Source organism: Microtus oregoni, unplaced genomic scaffold (assembly GCF_018167655.1).
Source record: "Microtus oregoni isolate MIOR12 unplaced genomic scaffold, Mior012 000015F_ref0000493, whole genome shotgun sequence".
Taxonomy (NCBI): Eukaryota; Metazoa; Chordata; class Mammalia; order Rodentia; family Cricetidae; genus Microtus; species Microtus oregoni.
Window position 1 is genome coordinate 29991128 of NW_024543074.1, and position 17483 is coordinate 30008610.

The 17483-nt window shown below is 48.8% G+C and overlaps 1 protein-coding gene across 2 annotated transcripts in view; it reads right to left on the reverse strand.

Moving 5' to 3' along the window:
• Pik3r6 (phosphoinositide-3-kinase regulatory subunit 6) overlaps positions 1-13996 on the reverse strand; it is a 33065-nt gene extending 19069 nt beyond the window's left edge. For both annotated transcript variants that reach the window (XM_041665170.1, XM_041665171.1), the window contains exons 1-9: positions 13984-13996; positions 8331-8414; positions 7537-7628; positions 6814-6882; positions 5172-5304; positions 4938-5007; positions 3722-3905; positions 2002-2164; positions 408-494 (exon numbers count right to left, since the gene is read on the reverse strand). In XM_041665170.1, coding sequence (XP_041521104.1) covers positions 408-494; positions 2002-2164; positions 3722-3905; positions 4938-5007; positions 5172-5304; positions 6814-6882; positions 7537-7628; positions 8331-8414; positions 13984-13996 — 895 coding nt within the window. The remainder of the gene's footprint in view (positions 1-407; positions 495-2001; positions 2165-3721; positions 3906-4937; positions 5008-5171; positions 5305-6813; positions 6883-7536; positions 7629-8330; positions 8415-13983) is intronic.
• Positions 13997-17483: the final 3487 nt, after the last annotated feature.

Below are 17483 nucleotides of genomic sequence, written 5' to 3' on the forward strand. Positions count from 1 at the left end.
CCCAGACTTGTGAACACACACAGACAAACAGGAGCCCAGACTTGTGAACACACACAGACAGACAGGAGCCCAGACATATGAACACACACAGACAGGAGCCCAGACTTGTGAACACACACAGACAAACAGGAGCCCAGACTTGTGGACACAGACAGACAGGAGCCCAGACTTGTGAACACACACACACACACAGACAGGAACCCAGACTTGTGAACACGCACAGACAGACAGGAGCCCAGACTTGTGGACACAGACAGACAGGAGCCCAGACTTGTGAACACACACACACACAGACAGGAACCCAGACTTGTGAACACACACAGACAGACAGGAGCCCAGACTTGTGAACACACACACAGACATACACTCAGCCATTTCTACAGGAGCTCATAGGCTCGGGCACGTACAGAGCTGCTCCTGGTCGGTCCACAGGTGGAAGGTGATGTAGGGGCTGGGCAGGGGGGTGCTTGGCAGTCGGTCTTGAAGAAGGTCACCTGAAGAAAGGGATAGGCTGTGGGACTGTGAGGAGAAGGGCTATAGGCAAAATAAAAGCCCAGAGAAACTGAGGGAAGTGAGTCAACACAGGGCTATCCTGCCCACTCTGTCCAGCCTGGGTTGCCAAGTACAAGCTTTAGTATGCTCGGCACACTGACTTCTGAACAGTTTCTAGCCCGTTTCCCTTGCACCTTGTAACTGTTATGGCTAAAGAAGCTCCATTTTGTGCTAGGCATCCATCGTGGTACCCACCAGCCATTTGTCTCTGACTCTACTCCCTGGAAGATCAGTTCCCAGGAACCCTCACTCAGTGACTCCCTCACCCAAAAACGTACAGCCATAACTATCTCCTTGTTATGATATAACTAACTGCTTTTTCTCTTCTGTAATTTGCTTACTCAGATACACAAAGATCATTTTGAGTTGCCTTAACCACCTAACTTGGCAGAACAGAACAGGTTTTACTTGCTTGCATGGATGTGGAAGAGCTTCATGGGGTTTTCCCCTTTAAAAGTCCTTCCCTCATCCCTCCTTCATGGCAGGGTCAAATTCGGCTCAGAGATTGTTCGTCCTGCTAGCAGCTAATCAATAAATCTTTCAATTATAATTGGATTGAGTCTTTGGTCATTTCCCAGGGGTCACAAACCCCATAAGAGTGACCATATGTTCTGACACTCTCAGGCTGACATGTTCCATGGATGCTTTTGGTGACTGAGCAGCAGGACACACACTGGAATGGTCCTCCCACAACCAGTACACACACGTTCTGGGATGTTGAAGCCCACTCACGGACCTTGCTCCCCTGGGGGTGTGGCACTGCCTTATCAACATTCAAATAGAAAGGTGTGCAGAGTTCAACCCCAAGGGATAAACAATGCTGACACCTAGTACATCCCATTCTGTGGAGGTGTTCTGGGGACTGAATCTGTTGGTTACTATGCCACAGCAAGATCCGAATCCTGGTTCTGCCATTCACTAGCTGAGTGACAGGCTGCTGACATTTAAACCTCTTTCAAATCAGTGTCTAAGTCTCCTCTGTAAACTGGGTGCTTTTCCTTTTTTTTTTTTTTTTTTTTTTTTGGTTTTTAGCTTTGAGGCCTGTCCTGGAACTAGCTCTTGTAGACCAGGCTGGCCTCGAACTCCCAGAGATCCACCTTCCTCTACCTCCTGAGTGCTGGGATTAAAGACGTGTGCCACCACTGCCTGGCTCATTTTTACTTCTTGTACAAATTATTTGGTTTGGCACGTCATAGATTTAAATACAGGTTAAATGTTTAGAACAGCTAATGGGATAAAGTGGGGCACTTTGCAGGTGTGAGTAATCATGATCATTGTTAACCACTTGTTTAGCCCCAGGCCTGCCAAGTCCAGACCCCAGAATCCTGGACTCTATCTGCACCTTCTGAAATCTCATTCTGTCCAGCCTAGCTCTTTGGCGCCCCTTGCGGAAGTCCCCACCGCCCCCCCCCCCCCCCCCCCCCCCCCCCCCCCCCCCCCCCCGCTTACCGACGCAGTGCCTTCTTGCGGCCGCCGGCCCTAGCAGCGAGCAGTAAATCTCCTCGAGTCTCTCCAGGTGTCCCAGCCGGCTGGGGCTGTCCTCGCTAGCCACCTGCTCTATAGCAGCCACTACAGTGTGGAAATAGTATTCCAGGACGCGACGGGAGCTGGCCTATAAGGACGGACATCAGAGCTTGAGTCCTATCCTTCAGCCCACCTACTCCACTCCTATGCCAAACTGGGGGGGGGGGGGGGAAGGGCCACCAACAGTCCCGCATGGCACGATCCTTCGGCTCCTGGGGGCTGGGCAGGAGCTGCCAGGTGACGGATTCGGGATTCCACGTCCAGAGCCTGGGTTTCTGTCGGGCTATGGCTGTGGCCCCCTGTTGCCTGTGGCTAGACAGTGGCTTCATACCCTATAATGGGGGGATAGTTAGGAAGAGTCCACCAAAATAAAGAATTCAAGATGTGGGGTTCAGACCGGAAAATTTCGGATGCAAAACTAGAACAGAATACTCCGATGCAGTTTGAATGGGCGGAGTCAGGTCTGAATAATAGGCTGGGGGGGGGTCGCTGACGTCCTCCCCACTTCCTGAATCAGGATGAGCAGGGGACACCTGAACCCTTACTCTGGGTGCCTGGTTCCTCCCCCTGCAGCAGGTCTCTCCATCTTCAGCCTGCATCCAATCCAGTCTTGCCTAGATTTCCCTGCTACGCACAGAGGGTCACTCCTAATGGCTTCAGTCCTCCCGTTCCCCATCCGCCAGAAGTTCAACCCCTGGTGCTCTTAGCCAGAAGGATTTCTTGGACTAAGGCGGACTCAGCATGGGTGGGGGGGGGGGGGCGTGGGATGGGAGTGGCGGTCAGTGGAGGGCGGGGAGGCGGGTGTGGGGGAATGGGGGGGGTGAGGTGGAGCGGCAGTGGCGGTGGTGGTGGTGGAGTTGGTGGAATAAGCATAGGGAACAGCTGGCATGCCCGACAACAGGAGTAGAACACTGGCTAAATGTAACAGTAAATGCATACTGTGTAGCCCTTACCAGTACATGTTTCCCAAGGGATATGTTTGCACAGCCATGTTTTTAACGGCATGGGAAAATACATATTATATAAAGCAGTTGAGTTTGGGAGCTCCATGTGTCAGTAAGGAGTCAGAATGGGGGCCAGACAAGGCCAGACATTTTAGCTCAGTCTCTTTGTTTCTGTGTGAGCATGAGTAGAGGACCCATTTCTCTGTGCCTTAGTTTCCCATCTATGAAGGCAGATGGTAACTGCTTTTCACAGTGATGTGGGAGAATGTTACAATGTGATCAAGTTTAGCACAGTATCTGGACCAACAGTCTATAAACTGGTTATTAAATCATCAGTGTTATCATTATTAAGGATATATAACAAATGCTCGTTTCTGCTTTTTGTTTGTTTTTATTTTTTCAAGACAGGGTTTCTCTGTAGCTTTGGAGCCTGTCCTGGAACTCACTCTGTAGACCAGGCTGGCCTCGAACTCACAGAGATTGTCTCTGCCTCCTGAATGCTGGGATTAAAGGTATGGGGCACCTCCGCCTGGCTCTGTTATTTCTAAGAAGTTTCTTTTGAATGATTTTTATTTTTATCTTTAAGGGGCTTATCTGTATTTTTTGTATTTCCTTTAATAAACATGTATGAATTGTTGATTTGTGGGGGAAAGGGTGACGTGGAGGAGTAAGAGGAGTGCCCAGGGTGGGGTGTTAAATACCTTCAGCTTCCTGTTCAGAGCACCTGCGTGGCAGGCATCCCCCAGAGCTGCCTGCAGGGCGTGAGAGACCACATGGCGCATGCAGGCCTCAGGTGTCTGCTGCTCCTGGGCCGCCTCAATCTCCAGCAGCAGGGCGCTGCACACGGAGGCGGAAACCAGCTCAGGGTCCACAAACAGGAACACTCTGGGGGCAAGAGTGGAAGGGAGGGGCTGGCTGGACATCCCAAAAGCTTGGATGGAGATCCCAATTATATAACACCATTGATAACAAAAGCAGTTTCTAGTGATTAATTCCCCTAAAAGGAGAAGCTTTGGGTTTGGAAGCCTATCATTGGAACGACAACCAGAAGAAGCGTGGACGCAGAGGCTGGCGTCTCACAGCCCTTTTAGAGCTGTGAGTTCCCTCAACTGCAAGGTTCCACGTGGGGGGTGAGGTTAAATTCTTCATCCAGGGAAGTTCCAGTCTGAGTCCTGCTTTCTGGTCTTCAGCATCCTGGTCCAGTGCTCATCACCCTTTGGGGAGACCTTAAACCTCTCCTTCTGGTAGTGGAACACTGACCCATATAAGTCTCATCTTTGCTCATCACCCCCATTAGGCCAGAAAACTGACTCACCCACACTTCCCTTCCTCAGGAAACTATGCCATGCTCTCTGCTCCAGCACTAATTCCCCTGCTGCCCTGTCGCTCCGCACCCTTCCTGAGCATAGCTCCCAAGTCTCAAACCTACATGGTGCTGCTCAGCTAAACCCACAGACTTGCCTGCAGTAGAGAGAGGCACTTATTCCCACTGCACCCTTCTTCCCCTTACCATTTTTCTTCCAAACAATAGCCAGGGACACTCTTCGTCTTATCTAATGGCTGAGAATTCATTGAGGAAAGCCCCCAGGGTTCAGTCCCTGCAGCTACCACTGATTTGATTGGATGTGGCTTCTTTGTGGCACAGAAACAGGATGTGGGGAGGCATGAAGACTGAACAGCAGCATTCCCCTGAACCACGTGGTTCTTCTGCCCAGGAGCAGGGTCAGAAAGGCCCAGAAAACGGTATAGCCACCACCCTTGACCTGGAAGTGCATGCCACTGTCGGGCCAGTATGGAAGCTCTGGTAAGATTATCTCTTTGTCTGGCCTCCTCTTCCTTTCCCCTGCCAGTGAACAGTTGTGAGGTACCCAACACTTTGAGGGAGCCACAGGGAGCAGCCATCCCCAGGCCTCTTACCTCTCCTGGTAAGGGTACAGTTCACTTATCAGGTTCTGCTCCGCAATGACAGTCCTTTGGAACAGTGTACCTGCAAACCAGACTGCATCAGTGAGCCAGCATCTGGGTCTCTGACTCCAGTTCTTTTGGAAGGAGCCGAGAGTTTTGAGCTCTTGGGCATCCTGGAGAAAACAGCCTGCTGTTGGGTGGTGCCGCGTTGCAGCATGGGAGGCCAGGATGCCCAGCAGCCCTCACCTGGGATGGCTGCCTCTGTTTTCAGTGCTATGGCACAGTCCAAGGCGACCGTCGAGTAGGGGGCGGGCAGGGTCAGCAGCCTGGTGCAGAAGGTGTAAGCTCTATGGTAGAGATCTTCCGTGATGCCTGTGGCCTGCTGAGAGGGAGGGGTTGATGCTCTGGGTCTTGAAGGGTCTGGGGGTGGCATGAGTTGGGGTGGGTGCAGAAGAAAGTAGGTTGGGACTGACAGCCAGACTGGCTTCGGGCTCTCCACATTCTCTGGTTGCAATCTCTCCTCCCAGCATTTCTGAGACCTTCCTACAATACCTTAGCCAGACAGAAATCCATCCCTGCATTCCCGGCAGCTCAGTTCTCTCCCAGCCTTAATGCTGGAGCTATGTGGCACATTTCTGGGCACCTCCGGGTTTGGAAACTTGGCGCTGCTTCCTCTCTGCACTCCCGTGAATCTCACAGGTATACGGTACCCCACAATGCCCAGAGACTTCTTTCCTCCCCTCCCCCTTCTTCCTCAATGGGCTTGATTCCTTTGCCAGAGCCCAGCCCTATCCTCATCCCAGATGCTGCAGTGACACTCCCCATATCCCCCTCTCAATTCCTTTAACCACAAGTGCAAAACATTGTTTTCTTATGTCTTGTCTCCATGTAGAGACCACCAATTATAAGAAATCAACAGTTCTGGTCCATTTTTAGGATGATGTGCAGTTAGAGTTCATCAAAGAGTCACCGACAAGAGGCAGGCACTAGGCCCCTTCTCCTAGCTTGTCTCAGACTCAAGCCCCAGGATATCCGTTAGGTAAGGCTTTGCATCCTGGACCAATAGGACTGGGAACTGGGAAGGGGCCTATGCTAGAGGAGCATGAAGATGATAACTCTATGAGGAAGAGAGGGCAGGGGTTTCTTGAAATCAGGGATTTAAAAACCTCTGTCGCGTGCCAAAAGGCCACACCAGCCCCTTTTGCCTTTTCTCTGTCTTGGAGCCCTATTCTGCAGAACTGAGTATTAAAAATGGTTTTGTGCAAGGTAGTGGTGGCACATGCCTTAATCCCAGTACTTGGGAGGCATTGGCAGGCAGATCTCTGTGAGTTCAAAGTCAGCCTGGTCTACAAAGTAAGGATAGCCAAGGCTGTTTACACAGAGAAACCCTGTTTCAGAACAAACAAACGAACAAACAAAAACCGGTTTTGTTTTCCTTCATCTCTTGAATTTGTTGCTACAGAGTGAGAATCTTGTTACTCACAATGATGACGTACAAATGAACAGCCCAAGGACCACCCACTATTGAAGATTCTCTATTTGTTCTCCACACTGTCTCAACTACCTCATTGCCTGTCCAATTTAACTCTGTGTAGGAAGGAAAGCACAGAGTGTTTGGAAAGGCAAGACCAGGCTTGCCCTAGCAGAGATTGAGCATCAACTAGGAAGACAGGACAGGGCCATGTAACTTGAAGCTCCTGTCCTGTGGGTGCTGGGAATAGAATCTGGATCCTCTGGAAGAGCAGCAAGTGCTCTTAACCACTGAGTCATCTCTCCAATCTCAGTCACTCAAATTTGATCCCAGAATAAATTATCTCTTAATCCCTTTGAGAATTGTGACTTTTTTCCCCAGCCTCACGTGAATCACCTTGACCCCAGCCCATCTCACCTTAGTGAGCACGTACATTAGCGTGAGCAGCAAGGGAATGAGGACACGCCGTACATCCTCCCTTTCTGCCTGGAAGACAGGAGACCCTTGCGTCATGCTGGGCTGGGTGCTTCAGGGACGACCACATCCTAGCTACAGGTTAGGCTGGAGGTTACAGAGAATTAGGTGGAAGGCAGTAATATATTATGCCAAGGGGAGTGGAGAGGGGAAGAAGGGAATAGGGTAAGGAGCAGCAAGGATGTAGAAGCCATCTCGGAAGAGCAGGGGAGATGGAAGAATCCTCGTGCGAGGCAGGTAGGGTGGGAAAACTGCATAGACTCCACACGGGAGCCAAAGGTAATTGACAAGCAAGGTCCCAGCTTGGGAGCCGTATTTCCCAAGCAGCAGAGTGCAGGACATGGATAATTTTAAGTAGTACAAGAATAAGACTTAACGGTTGCACACATGTGTGTGGAGTATACACATCTTTCGTTTCTGCCCAGCAATGTAGGTTTTCTGTTTATGGCTATGGTAACTGAGTTTCTTTTTGAAATATGCTGATTCAAGTAAAGACGGGATTGAAAGAATAGAAAATAGCACTGAGCTAGAAGTCAATAAAGAAGACATGGCTGGTAAAAATAAAGCCTATGGCCCCCGCACGACCCAAGTTGGAGCCCCAACCTGATGGGGCTCCTCTCTTCACTCCATCCCCCACCCCTGCTTCCCTCAAGCTTGAGCACCAACCTTCTCCAGCTCTCTGAGCAGAATCCGGACCAGGATGGAGCTCTTTCCTGGATCTCGCTCCACCTTCTTATGCAGAGACCATCTCCACATGCCTGGGCCAGAGACAAGGTCATGGCTGAGTGGCTGGGAGGCACCTAGAGGCTATCCCCCCTCCCCCCAGCCCTCGGTCCTGGAGTGTGATTGGCCAGCTACATCTGACCCTGTCATCAGAGATGACTCCAGGTACGTGTGGTGAGCTCCTCCCGTGGCTCTTTCTGGACTGTGAGCTCCCAGAAAACAAGGGGAGAGGCCACGGGAGGGGGCAGGGATGTGTGCGTGGAGCGTGGAGAAGGGATGTCTGCAGCCCAGAGTTCCAGACACCTGTGGAATGTTTCCAGGTCCTAGAGGAGAGTCTTGTTTGGAAGTAGAAGTGGGGAAGGTGACCAGGAAAGAGGTTGCCAGAGCCCGATTACTGCCTACTGTATGGCCGTCCACTTCTCTCTTTCCTGAGGCTTCAATTTTCTTGCTTTCAATCACCCACCACCAACTATGGTCTCAACATACTGACTCTAGGAGGGTTGGACCAGGAAGCAGAGAAGCATCGGGTAGATTTTCGTAAGAAGACAGCTAGGCTGGAAATCCCTCATCTGAGAGCTCACTCCAGGCCTAGGCCTTTCCTGGAATGCCTGAGGCAGCGCTGGCTGGATGGGACAGGGGAGGGGGTGGTGGTGATAGGGGTAGGGCTGGGGGTGGGATGGAGTAAGGGTATAGGGGGGGGGGGGTCAGGAGTGGTTGCTTCCTGCTCCTGCTCTTACCACGATTACTCTGGAGGGCCGGGGTCGGGGTGTTGAGCTCTCGGAGCACAGCCTGCACACTTCTCTGGAAGTCCAGCTCCACATCTGAAAGCAGGGAACCTTGAGGCCAGGAGCTGTGGGGCTCAGCCCATCTGAGCTCACTGCTGCCCTGCCCCTGTCCTGCTTTTTTAAGATGAAGTAAAGGACGTAGAGACAACAGTAAAGTCAGACATAAGGTAAGAAAAGGTAAGAAGCCCCGAGGCAAAACATAGATGAAGAGAAACAGGTTACGTTATAACAACTAGCAAGAAAATAGCTAAGCTAAGGCCAAGCATTCAAATTAATAAGTTTTTGTGTCATAATTTGGGAGCTGGTTGGTGGCCTAAAAGAAAAAGCCTGCTACAAAGGTGGGCATGTGGAGGTCAGAGGGTAACCTCCAGGAGTCTGTTCTGAGTGTCTGTCATGGGTTTTGGACATCCAGTTAAGGTCACCAGGCTTTCAAGCTTCTTCTGCCTACCAAGCCATCTCGCCAGCCTAGGTGGAGAGACTTTGTTTGTTGTAGAGACAGGGATTTTTTTTATGTAACAGCCCTGGCTATCTTGGAACTTCTTTGTAGACCAGGCTGGCCTTGAGCTCACAGAGATCTACTTGCCTCTGCCTCTGAGCGCTGGGATTAAAGGGGTGCACCACCATACCTGGCTCAGGTCAAAACTTTGATTCCTAGATAGATAGGGTCTACATCCTTGTTCACATGGAAAAAGTCATAGAAGACAGATGGGGGGCAGGGTCATCTACAATCCTTATGTAACCCTTATGTTTGAGAGAAGAAAATAAGGCAGAATAGAGACAAAAAATGACGGGGAAGCGAGATGGGGAGAGCCCTCACCCTGAAGTCTGCTTGGAGCTGAGAAGCAAGAATTCTAGCAAGAATACACACTGCAAGGCTGTCTGCCCAGACCACTATTCCTCTCTTACCCAGACACTTCTGGTTAAACCAGCAATGGCTCAGGTTTAGGATCTAAATGTATTTGATCTTGGGTGAGACTCACTCCCTTCCCGAGCCGGAGTCTAAGAACCTAAGTTAAGGTATTACCTTTGTTCCAGGTAAAGACTCCTAATCCCTGCAATCCAGACTGTGATCACAAGGAGTGTAACCTTTGAGGAGCTCCTCAGCACCCCTCCCTCCATGAGCGCTCTTAGGTTCCTCAGTCTGTGATGTTTTCCATGCTGAACAAAGATAATGGCTTCAAAGCCACCAAAGTCCTATATTCAACAGTTGTAAAGACAGTGGAGAGGGGCTGTTTGGGGGAACCTCACATCCATGTTCTTGGGGTGTCTTGTCTTTCCTTCTGAGCACCTCTTTCTTGTAAACCTCTATAAAATATCTTTATTTTTTTTTTTAAAAAAGTCAGCTGGGCAGTGGTGGCACACACCTTTAATCTCAGCACTCAGGTTGCAGAGGCAGGTGGATCTCTGTAAGTTCAAGGCCAGCCTGGTCAACAGAGCCCCGCCCAAAGTCATATGAATACTGTCCCTGGTAGTGATAGCAACATTGCTCGATTTACCCTGTCCCAGGTGATGCTAGTGACCTTGCTCCACACTCCTCTTAGTCTCAGCCTTGGCCCCTGTCCTGACTCAGGCTTGTCCATCCCACTTTCATCAAGAAACACAAATGGGCACGTCAGCTCAGAGAGAATCCCCAGCCTTCCATACCCCTTGTCCCTGTGATACATATGAACCTGACCTGCCTCCAGCAAGAGCCCTGCTGAGTCTTGGGAAGTTTCTGCTGAGTCCCCACTCTGCTCGGAAGCTGGGAACCCCAGTCTTTCTGTATTCTGAGTTGAGTCTGCTTTCTCTCCCCTGCCAGCCTTGAATGAAATCTTCCTCGCCATTTGACAAGCCTCGGAGTAAACTTTATTTTCCTTCTGAAGGCTATGCTGACATGGCAGACAAAGGAAGATGGCGAATATGCAAATGATTTAGCAAAGCCAGGAAGCCCCAGCGCCTATTTCACCGCTCCTCTGCCGGGTCTGTAAGTGATGCTGTGCTGGGAACCTGTCCAGTTCTGTGCTTGCTGGCCCTGCAGAGCGCGGCGGTGTTTTTCTCACTTGTTCCCAAGAGAGATGTCCTCTGATGGCTAATTTTGGCTCCAGGTTCCTCCACCATCACTACTACACTGTGAAACTGTCCTCCGGATTCCTCTCAGACCCCGCATGCACGCACACATGCACGCACGCACGTGCACACACACACACACACACACGTGCACGCATGCACACACACACACACGTGCACACACACCATCCCCTAGGAAGTCGGCCCTCACACTCAGGCTCTCTGCCTATTCTCCGTCTCACAGGTGTTTCCTTGAGCAAATCCTCACACATCTTGGTGTCTGCTTCCTGGAGGAGTCAGGCAGGATGGGAAGGATGGAATCACTCCCCACAAGGACAGATTTCCCTTGCTGTAACTTCCCGCCAAGACTGTTCCTGTACACAAATGATTTATCTTCTCTAGTCGACAGACAACACAAACCACACACCTCAGGGCTTCCCTTTTTGACTTGGCTGCCAAGAGCCTCACAGCTAAGTTAGAGTCCAGTCCCAAACATCAGCTCATGTCAAGGGGCTGGGGCCTCTCTTCTTGCTTCCTCTTCGCTGCCCCAGCTTTGTGTTTTGTTAGACCTTAATTGTCTCGGATTCCTTTAGCAGGCTAGGGGCTACATATGTCAACAGCGGCAGGTGGTGGCTCAAGTTGAACCACTGAGGCCAAGCTATCCTCTGCCCTAGTGGCCACTAGGCAGCCTCAACCCATGGCTTTGAGGTGGGCAAGTGTAAAGCCTGGAGATGATCACCATCTCTAAAGCGCTCACTTTCCTCCACCTCTCACTTGTCTCTGTGAGACGCTTGTCACTGTCAAGGCCTAATTCCCAGCTCCCCCCAGTCTCCCCAGTCTGAAGGAGATAATGGCCAGGGTTACCCACGGGGACACTTTGCTGAGCAGGGCCATAGCTCTCCAAATTTGTCAGGAAGCCACTGGTCCAACCTGCCCTCCCATCTAACCATCTCTACCTTGCATGAATATTTGATGAATTAATGCAAGGTAAGTTATTAGTAAATTAATTGATATTTTCTCTTTCTTCTCCCTTCTCCCTCCTCTATGCCTTTTCAATCTTTCTCTTCCTTTTCTTCCCCCCTCCTTCCTTTGTTCTTTCTTCCCATGGCTTCCTCCTGATTTCCCTCTCTTGAATTTTTTCCTTCTTTTTTCAATCCCCTTTCTCTTTCCCTCCCTCCTTTCTGTCCTTCTTTTCTTTCCCTTATTGTCCTCTTGATGTGGACTACATAAAAAAAATTAAACCAGTGATGGTTCTGATCTGTCTGTTTTTCAAGTTCCAGAGAAAAATAGAGAAGCTGCCAGTAGGCCCTGGAGATAGCTCAAACAAACGCTGTTTTGAGTGCCTTCAAAGCCCACCCAGACTCAAGCTTTGCCCACAGGTGGCTTGTTGACGTGGTCTGTTCAGGCTTGTGTGGTATTTTCTGAAAACGAAATCAATTGCTGATGTTGTAGAACCAGGAAGTTTGTCTAAAAGTTGTGTGCCTGGCATCTCTTGCAAGTCTGAAAGTCTGTTGACCCTAGGAGTGAGTCTTTCTGACATGGGGTGATGGGAAGCAGCTGGCCAGGATGTGGTGCTTTTCTCTGCTTTTCCCTATCCTGTCTCTTCTGCCTTCCCTGGTTTCCATTCTCTGCCTGACCCTGAAGACCCCAGTTAGCTAACTGAGCTGACCTGGGTTGTCCAAAAAGAGACAGAGGGAAACGTAGTGTTCTCAATTCCAAGAGGCTAAACTCCCCAAGACCAGGAAAGAAAAGGGGTTATGGGGTCTCAGGGGAAAGGGCACCTGCGCACCAAGTGAATAGTGTTGTGCCATACATAATATTGGATGCCATACATGAACCTCCTGAATCAACATTGGCCAGAACACAGGAATGGCCCCCAAAGTAGCCTTCATATCCCTTTAGGCCATACAATCCTGCATAGCTGGTTCTGGAGGCCCCAGTCAAATGGACAGATCGCAGCTCTTCCCAGGCCTTGCAAGCCTAGCTCTAAGGAGAAGGAATATGAAATAAGGGATGACACTAGAATTCATAATGATCTTGGTATTGCGGGATATTACAATTAGGCATTATTCACACTTCAAGACAATGCTAAATGTTCATCAATTCAAGAAAGATAGGAAGACTACATTTCCCAGACTCCCTTGCTGTTGGAGACCTGTGCAGCAAATTCTGACCAATGGAATGAGACAGAAGGGAAGCCTGTCATTTGCAGGGCTGGTGATAGAATTTTCTGTCAGCAGTGTCCTTACAGGATCCGTGCTGGAGATGATGGTGCCACGAGACGGAATCCTCAGACCCTGGATGACTGCTGAGAGACCAGTTTGGAGTGTGATTAAATGTGAAATGAGTATTGCGCTGATAACTGGAGTCATTTGTTACAGCAGCTAGCATTCCTTGACTGACTCACAGATAGACCGAATACTTCTCAATGTATAATTCATGTGATTCTGAGCAAAAGTCCCGTGACATTGGCAGGTACAACGTTGTTCTGTTTTATAGATTCCAGGTCTTGTCCTATTTTGCCTCTTTAACTGCCAAATGTCATATATACAGGGACCTTAAAAAATCTGGAGAGGCGGCTAAAGGATTAAAAGCACTGGCTGTTCTTTCAGGGTACCCAGGTTCAATTCCCAGCACCAGCATGGAGGCTCAAAACCGTCTGTAACTCCGGTTCCTGGGAATCTAATATCTTCTTCTGGTCTCTGTGGAACCAGACACTCAAGTGGTGCATAGATACACATTCAGGCAAAACATCCATTCACATAAAATAAAAACTTCTAAAGATTGAGAAAAAAACCAATCATCTAACTTATAGAGGGGACCCTAGAGCCTCCCCTCCATTTTATAGGTGGGGAATGAGGCTTGCAGGGGGAATTTTATTCATTCAAGGCCACAGGACTGTTAGAAATAGAACTTGCTTGGTCGTTTGCTCTATTTGAAAGTTGCTGTCTTCAAAAGAGCCAGACTCAGGAAGACAAACATTGCATGTTTTCTTCCATAGGCAGAGTCTGGATCTAAATGTGTATGTGTGTGAGAGAGATGAGTGGAGGGGTATAAGAGGGAAGGAGGACTCTAACAGGAGAGGGGGGGGGGACAAGAGTCGATAATGAAGCATTTATGATAGGGAGCAGTAGGAGGAACTTTAGGAACCGGGGATAAACACTAGCAGTTCTTTTTTAAAATTATTTTTCTTTTTAGTTTTTCAAGACAGAATTTCTCTGTGTAGCTTTGGTGCCTGTCCTGGAACTTGCTCTGTAGACCAGGTTGGCCTCAAACTCACAGAGATCCGTCTGCCTTTGCTGGGATTAAAGGTGTGTGCCACCATCACTCGGCAGCAGTTCTTATTATTCACCATTCAGCTACACAACCTGCAGGCACTTGAGAACACACATTTGTGTGTGTTTGTTACTCTCTCAAGATTTTCACACTCAGGGTGTTACAGCCCCTGGCTGGGCATATGACCCTCCGAGGCCTGGAAACGCGCTCGCCCATGGCATTGACGTTCCTCACCGAGCAGTCAGGCCTCCTGGAGATGCCCTCCCCCACCCCACACACTGACCTGAGCTCTCCATGGAGCCTGTCTGGGGTGAGGAGGATGTGGTTGTCTCAGGCAGCAGAGTGGAAAGTAGAATGGCGGTTTCTACACAGAGATTGTTCTGCAAAATAAGAGGCAGCTTGTTAGTGCGAGAGATGGGAAAGTGCAGACAGTATATCCAGGATACGTGCCTGCCAGCTGCAGCGCAAACCTCCAGGTAGGAAACATGGGGCAGCTCCAAACCGGAGGAGGAAGCTTGTAGAAGGAAACCAGAAATCAAGCAAGAGCCATGAAGCAACAAGGTTTGTTTTCCCCATTCTTCTATAACCGGCCTGGCAAGACGCCAACCCAGCAGTCAAAAGTGCACACTGAAGGCTCTTAGAAAGAGGTCAAAAGTTGGGGGTGGGGACGCCTGAGAGATGACTCAGGAGTTAAAAGCACGAATTGCTCTTTCACAGGACCAGAGCTCAGTTCCTAGCATCCATAGTGGACTGCTCACAACCACCTGTAACAAGTCAGATGCCAGGGCAGCTGGTACCCTTTTCTGGCCTCTATGGACAGAAGGCACATATGTGGTGCATATGTATATAAACAGGCAAAACACATATCTTTTCAAAAAAGAATATAGGGACATCAAATAACATTAAATAACACTACCAATCAACTGAATTTAATCAACACTTATAGAACCCTATATGCAATAATTTCAAGTGTACATAATATGTCTAGCAGGATAGGCTGTACAACAAACCTTAACAAACTTAAAATAATTGAAACCATACAAAGCAAGCTCACAGACCCTAATAAAAGTAAACTTGAAATAAAAACCATAAATATAACTTTTAAAAAGTCTTCAGATATGGACTGGAGAGATGGCTTAGTGATTAGGAGCACTGGCTGCTCTTCCAGAGGACTTGGTTCAATTCCCAGCATCCATATGAAGCTCACAATTGTCTATAACTCCAGTTCCAGGGGATCGAGTACCCTAACACAGATATACATGTAGGCAAAGAAAAACCACCAATGCAGTATAAATATATACATATATATACACACACATATATGTACATATATGTTCAAATAGTCAGGTATTGGCGGCCCACACTTTTAATGTTTTAATCTCAGCACTTAGGAGGTCTTCAAATATATGAAGCAATATATTTATTTTAAAATGTTTTTAAAAGATTTAATTTTAGTGTATATGTGGAGGGAGGGGTAGGAGCTGTGCACCTGTATGCAATGCCCACGGAATCCAGAAGAGAGTATCAGATCCTTGGAGCTGGAGTTGCAGGCGGTTGTGAACCACACAAGTGTTCATAATCCCTAAGGCATCTCTCTATCCCTCGGGACTCATTTTAAAGGTCAATTCCTCAAGGCGGAAGTGACATCCTGGTATCTCATGCAAGACAACTCTTGTTCAGACTTTGATTTCAGTCCCAGCATCAGCATTCCTCCATCTGCTCTCCTCCTCCTTCTCTTCCTCCTCCTCCGCTAATGGTTAGAATGTGAGCTAAGCACTACCTTAGCAGCACTGATGCAGGTGGACCATGGGTGTATATTACACTGTGTGATGAGTGGGTGAAGGTGGGAGTTACTGCTACAGGGCAGAAGTCAGTGAATGAGAGAACCAGGGAAGAACTAAGACCTCCGGGTCAGTTATGGTTGCCTCCCTTGCCTTTTTCACCCCTCCCTGACCCCTGCAAACCTCACAGACCCACTTTGGCCCTAAGTAAAATGAATGCGCAGGTAAGGTAAGCTTATAATGAGCGTAAGATCATTTCAAAGAAAAAGAAATCTAGGCCGATTTTCAACAGAAAAGAAACCTCGGCTGGGTGTGGTGGCATTCATCTTTAATCCCAGCACTTAGGAGGCTGAAGCAGGTAGGTCTCTATGAGTTCCTGGCCTAGCAAGCACCAGAACAGCCAGGGTTATGTAGTGAAACAAACAAACAAACAAAAAACAAAACTAAGTAGAAGAAAACAACAATAACAAATCAATTTGATGTTTAATGTTAAACATAGAGGCATTTACCATCCCTGACAAATGCCTCTTCATCTGTGTGTTTATTCTCTCAGAAGCGGGCACATCATCATTTATCCAGTGTTTGCACCTGTTTGTGTGGGTACCAGAGCTACACTGTGCTGCCCCCTTGGTCCTCCTCCTACTGAGAAACTGATCTACTTCCTGGCCTCTGTGGCAGCTGAGGTCAGTCCTCAGGGAAGCTGCTCGCACGGAACAAGAAGTGGAAACAAACAGAATTCAGTTTATTCTCAAAAGGCATCAACATCTTGTTTATCATCGTAGGAACTAAAACTTACTCTGTTACACTAACAGGTGCCTCCCATTGGTTTCTCAGGAGTCTTGATGGCAGCTGATTGGTCCATGCATGTGCTGTGAAGAGCGTGGACGCTGTTGCAGGAGAGGCCACTTCCACCCTCTCCCGAATGACTCCTGCGTGCTCTACCTGCCAGTGTGTGACTCCTCTGCCCAGAAGTGAGAACTGAGCCTTGCCAAGGGAACAAATGGGCTCTTGTCCAGCCCAGGACACCAATGGCCTTTCTGTGATTTAGCCAGGAGGAAGGTGAGGTTTTGTACTTCACCCTTCTGAAGACATGCTTGCTATAATTATCCACTCAGAAGAATGCCTTTTCTTACTTTAACAAGTGCCTTCTGTGCTGGCTACAGCCCTGCACCAGCCACTGTTGCCTTCCACCCAAGGGCCAGCCTTCAGAAGACTGGGAAATCAGATGAAAGTGTGGTCATCTTAAATATAAACTAGGGACCCAAATCAGAGATAACTGTCTATGAAAAGGGTATGACATTTCCCCCTATGGGCTTAGAACATCCTCTCAGCTGATTCAAAGGCCCCTCTGGCTCTCTTCTCAGTTTCTGAACATCTATGAAATACTATACATATGGCAATGCCCAAGAGTCAGAGATAGATGGATGAAATACAGCCTTGTTGCTAGGGACTACTGGTCTACCTTGTACAACTTTCCTTTCTTTCTTATTACTATGAGATGTGTGTGTGCATGTAACAGTGCATGTGGAGGTTAGGAGACAGCCTTGTGGAGTCAGGTCTCTCCTTCCATCTTTTCCTGGGTTCCAGGAATCAAACCTGGGCAGTCAGGCTTGAGTGGCAAGCGTGCCTTACCCACCGGGCCATCTTGCAGGCCCAGTCTATAACTTTTTAATGACCACAGCTTGTCTCTATTTGCCCAAGACTCTTCAAACAGGCTCACATACTCCTGGTCCACTACTAAGAATAATTAACAGACCTGATAACCACAGCTTGTTTGTGTTGGTTTAACTTTTATCAGTCTGATTAGGCTAAGCCATGCCCAGTTAGCCGATAAGACATTGTTTCTACGTATGTCTGTGAGGGTGGGTATTAGTCAGCCTTCCGTTACTTTCAGTAGAAAGTGCCTGAGGAAATTAACTGACGAATAGAGAAGGCTCATTTTATTTAATGATTTGGAAAGTTTGAGGCCACGATCACTAACTACCCTGCCGCTTTGGGTGAG